The sequence below is a fragment of the Pleurodeles waltl genome, chromosome 6, assembly GCF_031143425.1.
Source record: "Pleurodeles waltl isolate 20211129_DDA chromosome 6, aPleWal1.hap1.20221129, whole genome shotgun sequence".
Taxonomy (NCBI): Eukaryota; Metazoa; Chordata; class Amphibia; order Caudata; family Salamandridae; genus Pleurodeles; species Pleurodeles waltl.
In genome coordinates, this window is record NC_090445.1 from 935,837,165 (window position 1) to 935,858,267 (window position 21,103).

At 44.9% G+C, this 21,103-nt stretch overlaps 1 protein-coding gene across 2 annotated transcripts in view; it reads left to right on the plus strand.

Moving 5' to 3' along the window:
- The window catches only part of DPYSL4 (dihydropyrimidinase like 4), a 164,647-nt gene that overhangs the window by 61,967 nt on the left and 81,577 nt on the right, over positions 1-21,103 (plus strand). For both annotated transcript variants that reach the window (XM_069239749.1, XM_069239750.1), the window contains exons 5-8: positions 6,049-6,110; positions 6,209-6,289; positions 12,710-12,778; positions 13,252-13,372. In XM_069239749.1, the coding sequence (XP_069095850.1) occupies positions 6,049-6,110; positions 6,209-6,289; positions 12,710-12,778; positions 13,252-13,372 (333 nt within the window). The remainder of the gene's footprint in view (positions 1-6,048; positions 6,111-6,208; positions 6,290-12,709; positions 12,779-13,251; positions 13,373-21,103) is intronic.

Here is a 21,103-nt window from a genome sequence, read left to right on the forward strand (position 1 = left end):
ATATGATGTGTGACTGGTTCATCAATGAAGCCCAGAAATTGCACTAGGTTGCAATGTTGGTTGGTCATTGACCCAAAAATGAAAAAAAAAACTGCAATTTATTTGAGAATCTTTGCTCTACACAGTACGTTTTGTTTTTTATAAGTACCAGAAGTACAAGCATTGCTTTTGTGGCAACCAAAAATCCTTCTCTTAGTTTTTTTATGGCTCTGTCTGAGCTCGAATCTTTTTACTTTGCTTACATTTTAACTATTATTCATATTATAGTTCATTGCCCGGGGCGTAGCTTGGACAATATTATTGGGGGAAGGGGTGTGAGCTTCAGATTTTCCAACAACCAGGCTGGCACATATTGTTGAAATACATTATACGACAAGCATGGCGCACAAGAGGGGCTTAGGGGCAGTGGAAAGGGAGAGGAATGCAGATTAGTAGGGGCACTAAGTGAGAGAAGGCACATTACTTTGTGAAATAACCAGATTCTATTAAGTATTCCCAAACAGAGTGAGAGAGAGAGAATATGTGTGTGTTTTTGTTTGTGTGTAAAATTTGTGTGGAATCCGACAGACACCTCACCATACCCGATTAAAAGCCCCTGTGCCCAAATATTTATCACAAAATACTTTTGTTAGGGGGGTGTAACACCCACCCCACAAACCCTGAATCTATGCCTCTGTTCATTGCTAGCTATCATTGGTGTAATAGAGGTTCATCTGTGACACATGTGATTACTTTTAACTAAATTCTGCCTGTCTCTAACATAGGAGAGCCTATCCATAACTTCTTGTGACTTTTTTATGCCATGACTTTCACTGAAATAATCGAGGTGCAAATTACCACACAACGGATGCTTGCTTCTTTTCATTCAGTGCCACAGTTTTCTCCATTCATTCATGTTAAATGTTCACTGTCTTCAAAGACCTGTCATGCCATCACCAGGGTGATTCAAAAAATGACACAAAGAAAGTAGGTGCAGAGTGGGACATCAAGGCCCGTATTTATACTCCGTTTGCGCCGAATTAGCGTAGTTTTTTTCGACGCAAATTCGGCACAAAACTAACGCCACATTTATACTTTGGCGTTAGACGCGTCTAGCGCCAAAGTATGAGTAAAGAGCGTCATTTTTTGGCGTGAACGCCTTCCTTGCGTTAATGAGATGCAAGGAAGGCGTTCCCGTCTAAAAAAATGACGGCGACGCAAATGCGTCGTATTTATACTCCCGGGCAAAAATCACGCCCGGGAGGTGGCGGGTCAAAAAACCCCGCATTTGCGCCACTATTTAACGCCTGGGTCAGGGTAGGCGTTAAGGGGCCTGTGGGCTCAAAATGAGCCCACAGGTGCCCTCCCCTGCCCCCAGGGACCCCCCTGCCACCCCTGCCCACCCCAGGAGGACACCCAAGGATGGAGGGACCCACCCCAGGGACATTCAGGTAAGTTCAGGTAAGTATAATTTTTTACATTTTTTATTTTTTTTTGGGTGGCATAGGGGGGCCTTATTTGTGCCCCCCTACATGCCACTATGCCCAATGACCATGCCCAGGGGACATAAGTCCCCTGGGCATGGCCATTGGGCAAGGGGGCATGACTCCTGTCTTTACTAAGACAGGAGTCATTTAAATGGCGTCTGGGCGTCGAAAATAATGGCGCAAATCGGGTTGAGGCGATTTTTTTGCCTCAACCTGACTTGCCCCATTTTAAGACGCCCTAACGCCATTTTCCCCCTACGTCGGCGCTGCCTGGTCTACGTGGTTTTTTTCCACGCACACCAGGCAGCGCCGGTCTGCTAGCTCCGGCTAACGCCATTCCATAAATACGGCGCCCGCATGGGGCTTCAGAATGGCGTTAGACAGCGCTAAATTTTTTGACGCTAAACTGCGTTAGCGCAGTTTAGCGTCAAAAATATAAATATGGGCCCAAGGCCCGTATTTATACTCCGTTTGCGCCGAATTAGCGTCGTTTTTTTCGACGCAAATTCGGCGCAAAACTAACGCCATATTTATACTTTGGCGTTAGACGCGTCTAGCGCCAAAGTATGGGCAAATAGCGTCATTTTTTTGCGTGAACGCCTTCCTTGCGTTAATGAGATGCAAGGAAGGCGTTCCCGTCTAAAAAAATGACGGCGACGCAAATGCGTCGTATTTATACTCCCGGGCAAAAATCACGCCCGGGAGGTGGCGGGTCAAAAAACCCTGCATTTGCGCCACTATTTAACGCCTGGGTCAGGGTAGGCGTTAAGGGGCCTGTGGGCTCAAAATGAGCCCACAGGTGCCCTCCCCTGCCCCCAGGGACCCCCCCTGCCACCCCTGCCCACCCCAGGAGGACACCCAAGGATGGAGGGACCCACCCCAGGGACATTCAGGTAAGTTCAGGTCAGTATAATTTGTTATATTTTTTTATTTTTTTTGGGTGGCATAGGGGGGCCTTATTTGTGCCCCCCTACATGCCACTATGCCCAATGACCATGCCCAGGGGACACAAGTCCCCTGGGCATGGCCATTGGGCAAGGGGGCATGACTCCTGTCTTTACTAAGACAGGAGTCATGAAATGGCGTCTGGGCGTCGTAAAAAAATGGCGCAAATCGGGTTGAGGTGATTTTTTTGCCTCAACCTGACTTGCCCCATTTTAAGACGCCCTAACGTCATTTTTTCCCAACGCCGGCGCTGCCTGCTCTACGTGGTTTTTTTCCACGCACACCAGGCAGCGCCGGTCTGCTTGCGCCGGCTAACGCCATTCCATAAATACGGCGCCCGCATGGCGCTTCAGAATGGCGTTAGACGGCGCTAAATTTTTTGACGCTAAACTGCGTTAGCGCAGTTTAGCGTCAAAAAGTATAAATATGGGCCCAAGTGGCTTCAGGTTGTGTTCATGTCCGGGAAGTGGCTTCCTGCTTGTGAAAACAATTCACAATCACTGCTAATGTAGTTTTCTGTTTATAAAGTGGTTACCTTGGCATGGATGTCAATTCACCAAAATGCCAAGGGTAGCAGAAGTGGCATCATGTGCCATTTCATCTTTATGATCACTCACACACATACACAGACACTTACATAAATACATATTCATCCATACACACACTCTCTTTTACATAAGCACACTCTCACTCGCAAGCATGCACACACCATATATATGTAAAAGTGTTTTTTATTACCTCAGATACCAAGGAGGGTCATAGTCCAGCTAACTGTACTCAATTACTAATAGTGAATAATACATTTTATTAACTATTAGTGTAATAAAAAAAAAATGATTGAAAACAAGAAAGCAGAGCCCCAAGCAACATCCATAAAGATGAGCTGCCTCTGTGTTCCTGGCACTGATTGTGCCACCTCTGAGGTCAGGGGTCACAGAGGTAGTGCCAGGGCTAACAAGGGCCAAGCTGAGGGTCACAGCTGCATCCCCTGGCGACCCTTAAATTATCTCATTGTACCTTGGCCAAGACCAGACTGGTGGTACCTTGCATCAGAGTTTCCCCGGGAGGCTGGTTTTGTAGCTGTGCAGCAGTCTTCAAGGCACTGTAGAGTTCCTTGTATATCCAACATTTTTCAGGCAACATTGAAAGTGCCAAGATAACTCTGATGACTAATGTACCTGCTGGAGAGAGATATGAGTTTTGTTTAGTGGCAGTTTTGACTCATCCAAGGTAACGCAGAGGGTTAATATGCCAACTGCAAAGAATGTGTTCTATGAAGATCGGAGAACAGTATTCTATTTGCAGTGTTCAGTGGGATACTGCTTTTGTCACAGAGATTATTTTCCTACTGTGCAATTCATAAGTTGCAGTCATACTCTAGCACAGTGAACAATGAACTGCTATCAAAGAGCTTCATGCAAACTGCATGATACAGATTAGAAAGTTATGTTTTTTCCCAGGCTTGATTATCCTAATTTTGCTAAAAAGGGTTACTTTGGGTAGACATACATTTTTATTAGTGAAGTCAATCCTAAGCACCGTGTTACATTCTGAATCCTGGGTTTATGCTTTCCCCAGACCAACCACTCTTAAAAAATCCCTGCAAGCCTGGATGGCATGAATCCTACACTTTGGAGTCCCCTTTGTCTTACGTAACAGTTAGAGGGTGATGGTGAAGAAATTATTGAAGAGCCCCAATAAGATTGCTGTATCCTGGTGCACTGTAAGGTCATCATTTACTATCCTTTAAAAACTAATACAAATGAATTTGTAATGAAAAATGTTTTTGTAGAATGCACCGTTTTACCATTTTTTCCAGAATTTTCTTAGGGGTGAAAAGTGCCTCAAGCCATATCTTAGTGATCAGGATCTCTCGCTAGGCCCCTATTGAAGGCTGGTCTGACAAAATTTGCCAGGCATGCTTTGGGATCCCATCCTTCTCCTGACCCTGGCATTGCTGTGGTTACTTTTGAATAAAGTAAAGATTATAGAGAGAAGAAGACCTCAATGAATTTTCTATGGAGTGGCCAAGATCCTTTCATTTATAACACAGATATATATAGTCATTACTGAGACAATGTAGGTAAAGCTACAAGGATTTTAAAAAATCTATGGGCCAGATGTACTATATAGGTGGCTGCAAAACTGGTTGCAAATTGTGTACAAACTTTTTGTGACCACTATTTTGTTTTACAAACCAATCTATGTTCCCGGAGGTAGATCTAGCAAACAAGGAATCACAGAGTCAGAGAATAAGCAATCAGGTATCACAAGGGGTTCCAAAACAAGCTGCCTAATTACTTAGGAAGGTCACAATTTGAAAACCTCTGTGATTGGCCGCAAAAAGGAAAGGAGGCCTGCAAGGACACCAAACCACTATGCCATTCCAAAAGCATCCTAATTTTCATACAGAAAGCTGTAATGCTTTAAAAAAAAAAAAAATTGTGCCTCATTACGAGTTTGGTGGGCGGCAGAGGCTGCCGCCAAACTCCTTCAGCCTTCAGGCCGCCTGTGTGACCTGAACACCGCCGGCCACATTAAGAGTTCACAGCAGGGCTGGCAAGCGGAAACAGCGTTTCCGCCTGCCGGCCCTACGGTGAACAGGGCCTTAACATTGACGCCAGCTCCTAATGGAGCCCGCACCAATGTGGCAGTGTGGCTGGTGCAGCAGTACCTGTCGCGTATTCCACTGCCTGTAATTCGGGCATTGGAAAGCCCAACGGGGCTGTGCATGGGGGCCCCTGCACTGCCCAAGCCAAGGCCCCTGTTCTTCCAGTGTTTCCATGGCAGTGTACACTGCCATGGAAAGGATGGTTGACAGGGGACTCGTAATCCCCAGGACAGCGCTGCCCTGACCGATTACAACCTGGTGGTGTCGGCGGTCGGACTGTGGTGGCTCCTCCACGGTCATAATGCAGCGGTTAGACTGCTACGACTGTGGTGGTTCAACGGCCACTGTGGGTCTGGCCAGACTCATAATTGTCTTTAAGGAAATTTCAGTAAGAGTGCACAGTTTCCTCCCTCTGAAGCTGCCACCCCAATTCACAGAGGGGATTTGGTTCAAAGGGACTCCTTTACTTGGAGTATAAGAAAATAAGATTTTGCGGTGGAAAACCCTGTCATTTAGTAATCTGCAGGGTTTGCAACTTCTAACCTACTAAGTACATCTGGAAGGAATGTACTATTTACTTCCAATTGCAAAAATCTTGGGAGCATATGTAAAAGTCCCTAGCGCCTCCTTGCGCCACATTAGCGCCATTTTATTATGGTAATGTGGCCCAATGAGGCCAAATCGCTGTGTCAAATTTACAAAGTTGCACAATACATGCATTATAAATGTAATGTAGCACCACTTTTCCTAAATCTGGCCCTTGGTGTGGAACAACAAATGTTTTCATGTTATTGCTTGATGCTTTGTCAAGGTGAAACAGAAGCAAGCATTTACTTGTATCCTTCGGAATTAAAAAGGGGTTAGCCGTTTAAAAATAACTGCATTTTGAAGCAGATTTTATAAACAAATATCAGTGTAATGAAATATGATTATATAAAATATAAAATGTAAATGTAATTAAAATAGATAGCATGGCAGAGTGTTACTAGACAGCTACATTACAACACATGTATATTTTTATTTTAGGTGTGAACTCCTTCCTTGTCTTCATGGCTTATAAAGATAAATTTCAGTGCACAGATGCAGAGGTGAATATTTTTTATTTTTACTACAAAAATACATACCAGTAGTTGCCTTGGGGCCATTTTATTGCTTTCAATAATTACCAATCTATTTCACTCTACAGATGTATGAAATTTTCAGCATTATACGGGAATTGGGTGCAGTAGCCCAAGTACATGCAGAAAATGGGGACATAATTGCAGAGGTAATGTAATTGCATTATTGAGATGTTCATTTATAGTTTATTGGTCTTGGTCCCTGGATGTACAGTTTATTTTCAGGACATTAATGACAGAGCTTATGTGTCAAACAATGTTTTATTAGTCACCAGATAATTTTGTTGAGTCTAAATTCACAATACCACTTCCTGACTTTACTGACAGGCTTCCAATGGCTGTTGTACTTCCATTAGCTAGACAAAGGGGGTCATTTTGACCTTGGCGGACGGCGGAGGCCGTCTGCCAAGGTACCGCCGCTGAATGACCGCACCGCGGTCAAAAGACCGCAGCGGCCATTCAGACATTTCCTCTGGGCCGGCGGGCGCTCTCCAAAAGAGCGCCCGCTGGCCCAGAGGAAATGCCCCTGCAACGAGGACACCGGCTCAGAATTGAGCCGGCGTAGTTGCAGGTGTGCGACAGGTGCAGTTGCACCCGTCGCGTATTTCAGTGTCTGCTTAGCAGACACTGAAATACTTTGCGGGGCCCTCTTACGGGGGCCCCTGCCGTGCCCATGCCATAGGCATGGGCACGGCAGGGGCCCCCAGGGGCCCCGCGGCACCCCCTACCGCCATCCTGTTCCTGGCGGGAGACCCGCCAGGAACAGGATGGCGGTAGGGGGTGTCAGAATCCCCATGGCTGCGGAGCGCGCTCCGCAGCCATGGAGGATTCACAAGGGCAGTGGTAAACCGGCGGGAGACCGCCGGTTTACCCTTTCTGGCCGCGGCTGAACCGCCGCGGTCAGAATGCCCTCGGGAGCACCGCCAGCCTGTTGGCGGTGCTCCCGTGGTCGGTGACCCTGGCGGTCACCGGCCGCCAGGGTCAGAATGACCCCCAAAGTTTCTAAGCAGTGCTTGACACCTTACCAAATGTTTTTATCATAATCCAGTAATGTTCCTACTTTGTGGACAGTGTTGTGGTCTAAAGGTATCACTGCAATTCCCTAACTCATTCATTATCAATTTAACAAAGGGTAGTGATGAGGAGTTAAGAGACTTATTGCATTTTTTTTGTCTACAATAGACTGTTTGTGTGACTTTCAACTCATGACCTTTACAGCTCCGCTGCCTTAATGACTCAGAAACACAACACCCTCAAATTAAAGATTCTCAAGGGGTGCAATCTTTATTGCCCCCTCCCACGATGTTAGCCCATTGTGATTCACCTGCTGACCGTCCACACAAATATGGGCAGTTTCTCAGTCTACTTGATTTTTTCTATCTTTGACAGAGATTAAATAACCATGAAAAAGGCTGCAAAACCAATGCAGAAGTACTAATCAACACAATGGGGAATATTTACAAGCCCTAGAACCACCGGACTGTCACCTTTTGTGACACTCCGGTGGTGCTGTGGACTGCTCCGTTTTTACAAGGGCTTTTGTGGCTTAATGCCACCTTGTAAATATGACTCCTTAACACGCAGCACTTTGCGTGGAAGGGGCGTGCAATTGGTGTTGCTGTGGGTGCTCCACAGCAACACTCATTGCATTTTGACGCTGTCCCAGATTTACCAGATTTAGTCAATCTGAGGCAGCTAAAAACACAACGAGAAAAAATGGTTTCATTTTGCCTCGTTTTTTGCTCTTTCTATGTGTCCTGCATTCTTCAGGACACATAGAAAGAGAAAATCACCATTGAAGATTGTTTGTGTGCAGGAAGATGTCCCTTCCTGCACAAAAACAATCTCCCCCAGCAATGCTGCCATCCTTGCACCGTGGTGCAAGGGTGGCTGCGTTGGTGCTCAACAGCAAATTTAGCGCTGTACAGGGGAAGAATGGGCGGGCCATATTCTTGTTAATACAGCGTATCCCTGCATTTCTAAAGTGATGCAGCAAGGTGCTGAGAATTGTGGCGTTGCACCACTTTATTGTAAATATTCCCCCATATTTCTAGGGAATATCTTTTACAGCAGATTAGCTTTAAAGATGGAACATGTACAATTGACCATGTTTAGGAATTTAATAATACTAGTTGCTGATATGTTTGAATTTTGTACTATTCTTCCACACCAGCTTTACTTTACACAATCAGGGTACTGCTGAGAACATCAGACAACACATCAAACTCTTCCTTTATAGGCAACAAATTTCCACGCATGCTTGCACACCCTGGTCTGTAAACAAATGGACAATATTGAGTGCTTCAAGGTTACTAATACAGTAGCATTGTGTTGTACGCAAGTCAATGAACAATAAGAAAAACAGATATAAAACTAAAAAATATCACCATATCTTGAATCATATTTTCCACAATCCATGCAGGCGAAAATCCCTTGGTAATTGTTGTTAAGCAGTTCTTATATCATCTTTCTAAAACAACAGTACAGAATACAAGAAAGTCAATTTTTGCACTAGCAAATAAATTGATGTAATGCACAATCAACTAAATGTGACATACTCTTAATAGCAACAAAAGGAAGTTATTGTTTCTTGAAAATAGATAACCATGGGCTATACTGATCACTAGACTAATTGAAAAACAAAGTCAGAGTACGGACGAGGACCAAGTCCAGCATTGTGCCCCACAACCCCATAGAGTCAGTCCCTAGCTCTTGTTCCCTTCATGATTTAGCAATGGTGATTACTTCTGGGATTAAGAATTTAGCTATAGTAATTATGGATGTGTTTGGATATGTTCTTATCTGAAAGTACATGACTATATTGCCTTTGATGTTTTCGTATATTGCTATGTAACTTTCACTCCAATAGAGTCAGTGATTAGGTTTCTGAAAATATACCATTCAAAGTACCAAACATAAGTCTCAGTAAAGTAGTGCATTGATAGACTAACTACTTCACAGCCCAAAGGAAGCGAGCTTGTTCTGTGATAGGAAAAGATCAGAAGAGAAAGGCTTGTTGTTCTTTTCATAAGATTGTGTAGTTTAGTTTTGTATATTTTAAGCAGTCCAATATAACTAATCATATCAAATAATTAGATCAAGCCTTTCTCGAGGCACTGTCTGCCTCTCCCATCTGTGACAGCATCTCCTGTCACTGTCGTTACTCCAATAAGTGTTGACCTATAAGGCCAATGTCAATTTATCACATCAGTGTTCCCTTCTAATGCAACTGTCCAGATCTCCTGTCACTGTCCACCTCTCCCACAGTGGCCACTTCACCCATCATTCTTTCCTTTTCTATCAATGCCCTCTTGTCCTATCATCGCACACCTCTCCTCTCAGTCTGTACCTCTTTCTTCTGCACAATTCCTGACTCTCCTTTTATCCCGTCTCCATTCTTAGACCGTCTCTTTTTATTTAATTTCTCTTCTAGTGTTACCTTATATCATTCCTATCTTTTCCCTATCTCCTGTCAGTATCCAGCATTCGTGTAACTGTGTGTTCATGTCTATGCTCCTCTCTTAATATTGTCCACCACTTTTGTCAATGTGCCATTCTCTGTCACATTCCCCGCTTCCATCACTGCTCACCAGCCTAACATTTGCCTGACTCGCATCATAACTAGCATTTTAGAGGCCTGACAAGGGACAATGTTTCTTTTATTACCTTTCTTCCCATGTTCCACTGCATGCATTCACCTGAACTTTATTGGACTTCCCATCCTGCTACAACCTTGCCCTCCATCACACTTCAACCTGTGCCACTAGGATCAGCTTTGACAACAGAAGAAACATTCTCATAGAACACCAACAGCACCTTGTGGTGAATTTCTTTAGGTTTTTTTTCTGATAGGCATTTGTACTTGTTCACAATTGACTGCATCCCCATGGACATGCCACCAAGTCACCCCAGGGGGTTATGCTTCACAGTTTGAAGACCAGTGGCATGGGGATTGTCTTGGAGTGCTACTTCATCATGGTTCATTTTTGTTTGCATTTTTCAACCAAGCTGAGGTTTTGTGACTTCTAACGTGGTGACAGGAAGCTAATTGAAAATCTTTTTTAATTTACTATCTTTTGCAGGTCTCATTGTTGTTCCATGAGGGTAGTATACCTTTGATTCTTACTAATGGTTTGCTAGGTACATGGGGTTTATTTTTAAAACACTACTGACATAACCCACACAATACTTGGCATGAACTAAGAGAGGTAGTCCTGATAGCCATAGGATGTTAGGAATTCCTCTGGCCTGATGAAATGCTGCAGACTTGCATAGGGCTAGTCATAGGATTAACGTAAGCATGAAACATGTTGAGAAGTCATTGTTAGGTGTTGTACTCACCCTCCAAGTTTTACAGTTGCCACAAGGAGGAGCTACGTTTAGCAAAGGCAATTTTAGTTCTAAGGGCACATGGCAGCAGGTCACAAGAAGCTGCATTTTAATTGTTCCTCTCAAGTTACTTTACTCAACTGGGGACTACCTCAGTTGATCCGTCAAAAAAAACCTTCTGCCTCCACGGAAGCCCACCCGAAACAGCCATGCAATCTGGACTGACAAGCAGGTCTGATGATGAATCATGCCATCTGTTACATGTAAGAGGTTTGCATCCTTGCACTCAATAATTCCTTTGACTAGGACTCTGTGTACCACGTTAACGATCTCTCCAGGTCACATGATAACCTTCCTTTACCTCACACTATTTTTGGTTATGAGAATGCAGTTCTCCATATAAAAAAAGTTTGGGCACAATCCATACTTGGCCAGAAACTGTTTTTCTTCTCAGCCTCTCCAATATATTATGGTCTGTGTTTAGTTTGTGTGTGATTTGTCAATCCAGCGCCTCCCAAAGGAGTCATTTTCATGTGCTTGATGAATTTCTGCATTTTTTAAAAATGCATGCAGCAGGATGCATTCTCTGAATGCTTGCGAATTGCTGCGCATTTTCAGTATGAATCCTGCCAGGGATGCAAAGCACCAGCTCTGTTAAAACATTTGGAAAAACACAGCATTAAGAACACTGATTGTGCGAAGGGCCTCATTACCACAGAAGCATTTGCAAAGCAACGCTCTTGCATTTGCTTGCATTACAGCTATTAGCTTTCTAAGCTACTAACCGGACTTTTCTTGCCACATAAACTAATAATGAAAAGTAAAACAGTTTCACATATGCAAACCGATGGTCGCCGTGAGTGTGAAGGAGACACAGAACAGGAAACAGAGATTCGCTTGCAGTGAAACTTATCAGCAAAAGTACAATTATCCATGTTACCGGCAAAAGTGCAATTATCCATGTAACCAGCAAAAGTGCAATCATCCATGTAACAGGGTCGATGTCATGCAAAGTGCTTGACTTCTGGCCAGCGAGATCGTGCTGCGCAGGAAATGAAAAGATAAAGTAGTCCAGAAATCAGTTGAAAACACAGAACCTCATATGTTTTCAGTAGTTTACTGGTGCGCTCGAGGAGAGCTGAACACAGGAAAAGGCATGACGTATGCATGCATTTCACAAATGGAATCAATCGATTTTTAAAAGGCAAGCCCACGAACTAATGAAAGTGACGGGCGTGACAAGAGCGTGATTAGAAACCCACATAGAGAGAACAACATGGTCCAGAGCGCTTGCGAGCGCTCGACCTTAAAAAGTAGCATATTGTAAAAGGCACATCAGAAGGAACTGGCAGCAGTCTACCAGAATGATGTATTTACCCTTCAATGACCTCAACTGCAAATCATCAACAGGCCAATTCTATCAGTTAACTCTATGCTTTACAACAGACTGCAGAAACAACCACACAGCAATGATAATCTTCCTTGAAAATTCCAGGGAAGAGCAGAATACATCTTTTATCTTAGCCTTTTCCAAGGTCGGAATGGGACAAAAAATAGGCACCAAAATAAAAGTGTCATTTATTAGTGAACACAATAGCTTAAAAAGTGGCCAACATTTGCAAATCAGGCACGTTTCTAACTTATAAAGATACGCTGTATGGGCATTGTGAAAGGAATGGGAGACTGCATGCATTTGTACTTGTTGCTGTCAATATTTGTGGTAATATCAGGGAAATCAACAGTAAAAACCAGCCTACCTGACCATAAAATAGGCCCACAAACTGCTAAAAACCTGACTCACACACTCATCTGTTAGGCCAGACCATCGGGCAGTGCCTGATTGCACCACAGGCCAGTCCGACACTGGCCTTTTCCTTGAAAGTTACAAAAATCACAACTTTGACGTAAGTCGCTATGACATTTGCAACTCACAATGTTTCATTGCTACTCTGCGTTTTTATTTAAAACACAGCAAAGCGTCCCTCTTTATATAGACCCATTTATGTGAAGTGGAATTCTCCTGTCACTTCAATGATGTGGGACGTTTGCAAAGGCAGGGCTGGTTACAGGCAACACAATAATTCACTACAACCAACCTGTTTGGTTGATCAGGCCCAATAAGTTTCACACTGGATTGCAGTAATGTGAGTAAAACTCTGAAATGGACCTTTAGTACTTGAAGTGTGATGAGACAAATTATTGCATTATTCATGGAATTGTGTGTTTATTGTGGATTTTAGGAACAAAAGCGGTTACTGGAATTGGGGATTACAGGACCAGAAGGACATGTCCTAAGCCATCCAGAGGAGGTACAGTGTTTATTAAAAACCCGATTTACACCATGCAAAAATGCAGATTCTCTGTATTGAGTTTCATTCTTACACTGCTTAATTTGTGCCTGTTGTTTCCGATGCTGAGCACCAGCACTTATTCATGAAGGCCGGTGATTATTCTTCTATCTCAAGCATTTACTGCGAGCAAAAGACACATATGGGAAAGACGGAGGAAGGGAAAAATGAAAAGCGTCACAAAGGGAGAAAGCAGAAAGCTGCTAGAGTGAGCTGAAGGGGCAGGGAGTGGCTTTAAATGGATTGAAGAGGCCCGAGATGGCTTCAGGATTATGCTGCCTCAGTAGTCCGTGTTCCCACATTTAATTTTAGCACCTGGTGTTTAAGAGGAGGGCTTTGGGCACCGGCACTTTTTATGTACAAATTAAGCACTGTTCTTACAAATATATTGATCTAAAAAAGGTAACCCAAACGTTTGTTTATCATTGCCTCAGGTTGAAACTGAAGCCGTTTACCGTGCGATTACAGTAGCAAAGCAAGCCAACTGTCCCTTGTATGTCACTAAAGTAATGAGCAAAGGGGCTGCCGAGGTGATCGCACAAGCAAAGCGGAAAGGTAACTGCCTTCAGTGCATTATGTAGAAATGTGTGGATTTTAAAATTAAATGCATGGCATCCCAATTTAGGTAGTTCCCACTAAATACAAATTCATTTTCAGTGTTTCCCAGAAAAATGTAAAGCTACTTTCCTGTGGAAGCTATCTTTTCATCTGCATGTTTTTTCCCTTATTTTGCCAGTGTACCTGATGTTCAATCTAATCACTGCAGTGCAAGAATGCTATGACTTTTTTGCTTATTGGCTTTCAATATTTTTGTTGTCTGGTGTTTTGTTATCTCCTCCACGAAAAAGAGAAGCTTTTGCAAAGCCAAAAGGTCTCCTGTGTGACATTTTCATAGCTGCCAAGGTTTCAGATTGCTTATGTGTGACATTTTCATAATTTCAAAGTACATGGAGAGGGCCCTCCATTCTCTGGATCTAGTCAGGAGCTCTCAGGCCAGGCTCCCTCCGTCCGTGCAGAATGCTGGAAGGGGGCCCTCTGGAGCCCCGTGCACCGTGGGGGCTGCGGGGTCTATAGTTACCCCACTGATTTCAGTGTAATTAAGAGTGACGTTTCAATGACTATGAGTGACACTTTCTCACAAGCAAACTCAAGCAATGAAGACGAGGGAACCCATTTGTGCAACAAGATGGACTTAGGCAAGCTAAACGGGTGCCATGCAGCAGGTTTGCAGCCCGGCAGGGAAGATCACCGTCTGCAGCGCTACAAGGCAAATTTCACTGTGGCTCTAACTAGTAGACTCATCCTACCCAAGACAAGTTGTGCACTAAGGCAGCACCTGATTAGGTTTCCAATATTGTTCTGCTTGCTGAGAGCTGATTTGATACAAAACACTGCAAAACTTGCTTGCAGTTCAGCAGCCAACACGTTTAAATTTGAATGCTAAGTGAAGGCTGAAAGCCGTACAGGAATGCTTCTATAGACACTCAGGAGCAGATTCATGAGCCCCTAGAGCCACCTTGCGCATTTATTTAGACACAAATGTGGTGTTAAGGTGGCATTTCCCTCGCGCCAAATTTACAAAGTTGTGCAATGCTTGCATTGCGCCACTTTGTAAACATGTGCAGCAGATAATGCCTGCGCCAGGCATGATGTAAGCAAGGGGGGTCTGAAAAAATTGCTATGAGATTTCCTTGTGCCATTTTTTTGCCACTTTTAATGCCTGCTCTGAGCACGCATTAAAATGGAGCTTCCATTATTTAGAATGGGCCCCTATGTACTCTGCAGGAGTAGCACCATTTTGGCGCTACTCCTGCAGAGTACATCAATATCGTCACATAGAATGCCGCTATTGCCCCCTACCCTGTGCCACTGTGCGCTGTATTTTAAATACGGCGCATACATGGTGGCGGTAGGGGGGTGCTAAGGGGTGCAGGGAAAGAGGCGCTGTACTCAGGGGCTCTTTAGACACACATACACACTTGTTAACCTCTAAAGCATAAACCACAACATGCATAATATATACATGTTCACTGTTCAATGGACAAGTACCAACCATCTTCCGCCCACATAATGTGAATGGACTCACACTGCACACCAGCCACCAGGCCCTGGTCATCACTTTTCAGCTGCTTCAAGGCCCCTGGACTGCCAAGCCTGTCTCTAGCATTGCAGACCGCCTCCTGGTCAAATCAACTCTGCTGCACACAGTCAGGGACAATTAAGATGACAGTGTAGGATAAGGTGCATGAGGCTTGCAGGGCGAAGGCCATATGAAAATGCTTAACTGTATAGTATGTGCAATACTGGAAAACATTACTTGCCTGAGGCAACATCTCTCCATCTGTCGGTGACTCTGCTTCACACACAGAAGTTACTTATGCGACAGCCGGGGTAGCAGGGAAAAAAAGCAGCAGCGTGCCGCCTGCTGCCTGAGTGTCTCTTCCACTCCAGTCTCTTGGGGAAATCATTGCTGTGTGGTTACAGTGATGCAGGTGCCTTGGTAGAAAACAGTAAGCAAGGTGCTGCCCCCTGCCCCAATTCACATGGGGCACAGAGAAAAGTTAGTGCCAGGACTAGGGTGATTACTGTTTATACCCACCACACACCACTGGCAGAAGGCACATGTGGTGGTTACAAGGATCGGCTTATGAGTAGCAATGAAAAATGTGCTACGCAGTGCAAATATTTTTTTTTTAATGATGTGTAATTGTTTGCACACACATAGTTAACACACTCAGGGCCTGATTCTAACTTTGGAGGACGGTGTTAAACCGTCCCAAAAGTGGCGGATATACCACCTACCGTATTACGAGTTCCATAGGATATAATGGACTCGTAATACGGTAGGTGGTATATCCGCCACTTTTGGGACGGTTTAACACCGTCCTCCAAAGTTAGAATCAGGCCCTCAGTGCTAGCACACTTGTGGTTGATAAATGCAGCACAGTAGAGCATTCCTGGCGGTAGTTAGAGGGGGGAATGGTAATGCATGACTAAAGCACTTTAGTGCTGTGATGCGGACACCAGCACTAAAAAGCACTAGTCTAACCTCTGATGAGTGGTACTTAGTAGGGCTGACTTATTGCTTTTCCCCAGCTACAGATCATGCACCACCTTGAAATGTTTTATCTTTTGTTTTAAGAAAAAGCGTTCAAAGATAGCAGTCAAACATGTATGCAGACATATGGCAGCCATTTTGAAATGTGCTTTTCCTTTCTTAAACTTAAAATAAAACAAAACCCATTCAGAAAGTGCTGCCTTGCATGCTCATACATGTGTACACAAGGATGACCATCTTGGAATGGTTTGAAATCTGTTTAAAAATTGCCGCCCACCGAAACAGTAATAGGCATAATGGGAGACAAGGGTGCTGGAGGAGCTTATTACTTACAAAAATAGCATGGGAGAGAGATACATAGATGGAGAGAAATTAGTCCCTCCTGAGCTGCAATACAATGTTATGATATCAGAAGGGACGGAAGCAACTCATCCTGTCAAAAGTTGGTGCGTGACGGAAACAACTCAAAAATAGGAATGAAATACATTAAATTAGTACATGGAACTAAAATAGACCAGAAAGCAATCAAATCATTAGAAAGGAGCAGAGGCAAACCCCAATATATATTAGTTATTAGATACAGCCACGTTAGTGGTTGAGGCTGTTGGAGCACCGCGCAGTAAGGATGAAGTAAGGGTGCAAGGAGGAACTGTGGCTCGAGGTGAATTGGGCTTCAGAGTGCCAGCTGTTTCCACTCCATCCACTGTGTGGCACTACCCCCTGTATCCCTCCTTGGCAGGCCCGTTCAAGGCCTATCCAGTCTCATGGGGAAATCACTGCTGCATGGTTACAATGGTGCAGGTGCCTTGCTAGGAAACTGCAGGCAAGGATTGACCCCTGCCCCATTTCACATGGGGTATGGAGAGAAGTTAGTGCCGGGACTGTGGTTATTTCTGTTTATAATTACCACACACCACTGGCGGAAGGCACATGAGTTGGTTCCCAGGATCAGCTTATGAGTTGAAATGATTGATATGCTATGCGGCGCCAAGAGTTTATTTCAAGATGTGTAATTGTTTGAACACACATAGTTAACACACTCAGGGGGTCATTCCGACCCCGGCGGTCAAGGACCGCCGGGGCCGGGGATGCGGGAGCACCGCCAACAGGCTGGCGGTGCTCCTCAGGACATTCTGACCGCGGCGGTTCAGCCGCGGTCAGAACAGGAAAACTGACGGTCTCCCGCCGGTTTTCCGCTGTCCTGCAGAATCCTCCATGGCGGCGCAGCAAGCTGCGCTGCCATGGGGATTCTGACACCCCATACCGCCATCCTGTTCCTGGCGGGTCGCCCGCCAGGAACAGGATGGCGGTATGGGGTGTTGTGTGGCCCCTGGGGGCCCCTGCAGTGCCCATGCCAATGGCATGGTCACTGCAGGGGCCCCCGTAAGAGGGCCCCACTTTGTATTTCAGTGTCTGCTTTGCAGACACTGAAATACGCGACGGGTGCCACTGCACCCGTCGCACATACCCACTCCGCCGGCTCCATTCGGAGCCGGCTTCCTCGTGGGGAGGGGTTTCCCGCTGGGCTGGCGGGCGGCCTTCTGGCGGTCCCCCGCCAGCCCAGCGGGAAAGCCAGAATGGCCTCCGCGGTCTTTCGACCGCGGAGCGGCCATATGGCGGCTCCCTCCAGGCGGGCGGCAGAATGACCCCCTCAGTGCCAGTGCTCTTGGGCTGATAAATGCAGCATGTTAGAGCTTTCTTGACAGTAGTAAGAGGGGGGGATGGCAATGTGTGACTAATGCATTTTAGTGCGGTGATGCAGACACCAGCACTAAAATGCGTTAGTCTAACCCCTGATGTGTAGTACTTGGTAGGGCTGACCTATTGTTTTTACCCAGATAAAGGTCATGCATGGTGACCACCTTGTAATGTTTTATCTTTTGTTTTCAGAAAAAGCATTAAAAGAGAGCAGTTGAGCACGTATGCAGCTATATGGCATCAATTTTCAAATGTGTTTCTTCTTTCTTAAAATAAAACCAAACACATTCTTGCACACACATGTACGTGCAAACAAAGATGACCATCTTGGAATGGTTTTCAATCTATTTACAAATTGCCACCCACTGAAACAGCAGAAGGCACGATGGGAGACAAGAGTGCTAGAGGAGATTATTAATTACAAAATTATGAGGGGAGAGAGACTCATAGATGGAGAGAAATTAATCGCTCCTGCACTGCAATGCAAGGTTATGACATCTGAAGGGACGAAAGCAACTCATCCTATCAAAACTCAGTGCTTGATGGAACAAGCACAAAATAGGAATGATGTCCATTAAATCAGTACAGGGAACTAAAATAGACCAGAAAGGAATCAAATCATGATATAGGGGCAGACACAAAACCCAATATATATGAGGTATTAGATACAGTAGGTCAGTGTGCCAACATACACCCAAACCTGTCTGTAGATAAGACAAAATTACTTTACATTCCTCACCCCTGCATCAGCACAGGGTTAAAATGTGTGGTATAAATTCAGCAATTCCTTGATGACAGATGTTAAAGGCTTCTATACTTACATATATAATGTATAGATACTCTGTATTGCCTATTGCAAGTCAATTAAGGTTTAAGACAAGATGTATGTCTACACTGTTACCTGTATTTTCCTCTGTAGCTATTCATGTTTCAGCCTTCCTGTTAAGTTTAACCCTGTCTTGGCAAAGGGTTTTCCTACTTGTTTTAGTCTATTCAAAAAGATTTGTGCCTGATGTACAATGACCAATACACACAACAGGATGTGCAGTTTGCACACAAATTGCTTTCTGAATGAGTATTCAATTTGCAACCTATGTACTTATAGGTCGTATTACAAAATGCCCATTTACAGTTGGTCTCTCAATAACTGCCTTATCATTACTAATTGCAAAAAGAACAGATGATGGATGGAATGCAGAGCAAATCAAACATTCACCCCCAGTCACAAAGATCTGGGTTTAATCCATCGTTTTTTTGCTCACCACGGCACCCCAGGGTGCACCCAGCCATATGCAAATCAGTCTTGACCCTGTTCCTCCTGGGGACAGTCCAGCCCAAACTGCCATGCCAGGTCCTCCCTGGACCTGAAACAAGCATCCTAGGACCGGTTTCGGGGTATCACCCTTCATTAGCTAGGCTAGCTTGAATCCAGTGGCGCAGTGAGCACGGGACCCACATCTGGGCATACCCTTCCCACTTGGGGCAACAAATGCAAAAAGAACAGATGATGGACGGAATGCAGAGCAAATCAAACATTCATCCCCAGTCACAAAGATCTGGGTTTAATCCAGCGTGTTTTTTGCTCACCATGCCACCCCAGGTTGGACCCAGCCGTATGCAAATCAGTCTTGACCCTGTTCCTCATGGGAACAGTCCAGCCCGAACTGCCAAGCCAGGTCCTCCCTGGACTGGAAACAAGCACCCTAGGACCAGTTTCAGGGTATCACCCTTCATCAGCTAGGCTAGCTTGAATCCAGTGGCGCAGTGAGCAAGGGACCCATGTCTGAGCATATCATTACTAATTGGGCAGGTCACTCATGAACTTGACCTTTCTACAGGGTCATCCAAAAGCTTTTTTCCTTAACACTCTTGATTTCTGAACCGGTTTATGTTCGCTTGTAGGACTCTGTGCACCTTACCCCTGCTACCCAGTGCAAAAATGGCTGTGGTCTCTCCTTAAACATGGTGAAATTGGCTTAGGTGAATTAGCTTTTGAATTGGAGCTGACATCGCAAGGAGGAGCCACAAGGAGTAGTAATGCTGGAGCAGTTGTGCTGCACATTGCACGCAGCTCTAAGGACACAAGGAGCCGGCACCAGAGTTGAACTGCCAAAGTGGCTGGGGCACCGTGCCACAACACACAAGGAGCCGCAAGTATGATTCACAGCCAGAGCTGGTGCCTGCTAACATCTGTGTGACCAGCTGAAGCATTTGCTGTGCCCCACTGCTGAGTACTGACTACTGTTTATTTATGGTATATATGATGACAGCAAAAAAACTGAGATTGGGAAGACTAATCCCATCACATTGTTGTCAAAATACTAAATCTAAACCACTAAGGAATGAGGCACTGCATTTGGGTATCCTAAAGGAGAAATCAACTATCCAGTCATATTTTTTTAGATCGGGGGAAGAGCATTTTAAAATGGAATTTGACTTGTTGCCATTGAAAAATGAATCGGGAGCGAATAATATCAAAATAAATCCACAATGGTACTGTTCTCTGATGGATTTAAAGGGTAACTCTCATGACCTGCTATGCGGTAAGGCCTCCATTGATACATAATTTCTTCCTCCTGAGAAAGATTCTGTTACAGCTGTTAAAGAAAATTCTAATTCTGGCACTTTGGGAATGGATCTATCTGGGTCCCTGCATGAGAAAAATCTGAATGCTCTACAGGAGGACTGTCCTGGTGATGCCTCTTTGGTATTAAAATAGACCTTATCAGAGACATCAACTTTTAAGGCTGTTTCACCTGTGTCTACTAAAAGTATCTCAGAAAGAGCTGTGTCGCTATCACAGTAAAAGATAAAGCCAATGGAGTTTTTTAGTAATACTCCATGTATAAGTCTTTCATCAAGATCAATTCTTCTTGCAGGATCAAAATCATTGTTTAATCCATCAGCAAATCCATCTGGTGACTATGGCCCTCATTACAACCCTGGCGGTTGGTGTAAAAGCGGCGGTAATACCACCAACAGGCCGGCGGATTTTTTTTTAATTACGACCATGGGGGTTACCGGCATGGAAATCCGCCACTTTTACACATCGACCACCAGGGTGGTAACGACCGCTGGGCTGGAGACTTCGGTCTCCAGCCCGGCGGCCGTCACTAGACCGCCGGCGGTATCAGGACCCCGCATACTGCCATGGATTTCGTGGGGTTTTCTACCGCCACGAAATCCATGGCGGTAGGCACTAACAGTGCCAGGGAATTCATTCCCTGGTACTGATTGGGGTCACCCCCTACCCCCTCCCCCTCCCCTGAGTCCTCCCCAACACACACGACCTACATACACACACACATACACAAACACATATACGCACACATACATGCACACAGACATATATGTCACATTTCCCATACACACAATCCACCCCCTGCATGGATACACGTACTCACACAACCCCACTACACACTCACAAGCACACCCCCATGCATGCATACAACACACAACACCCCCCCACCCCTCTGCCCTAACGGACGATCACCTTACCTGTTCGGGTGATCCACCGGGAGGTAACGGGA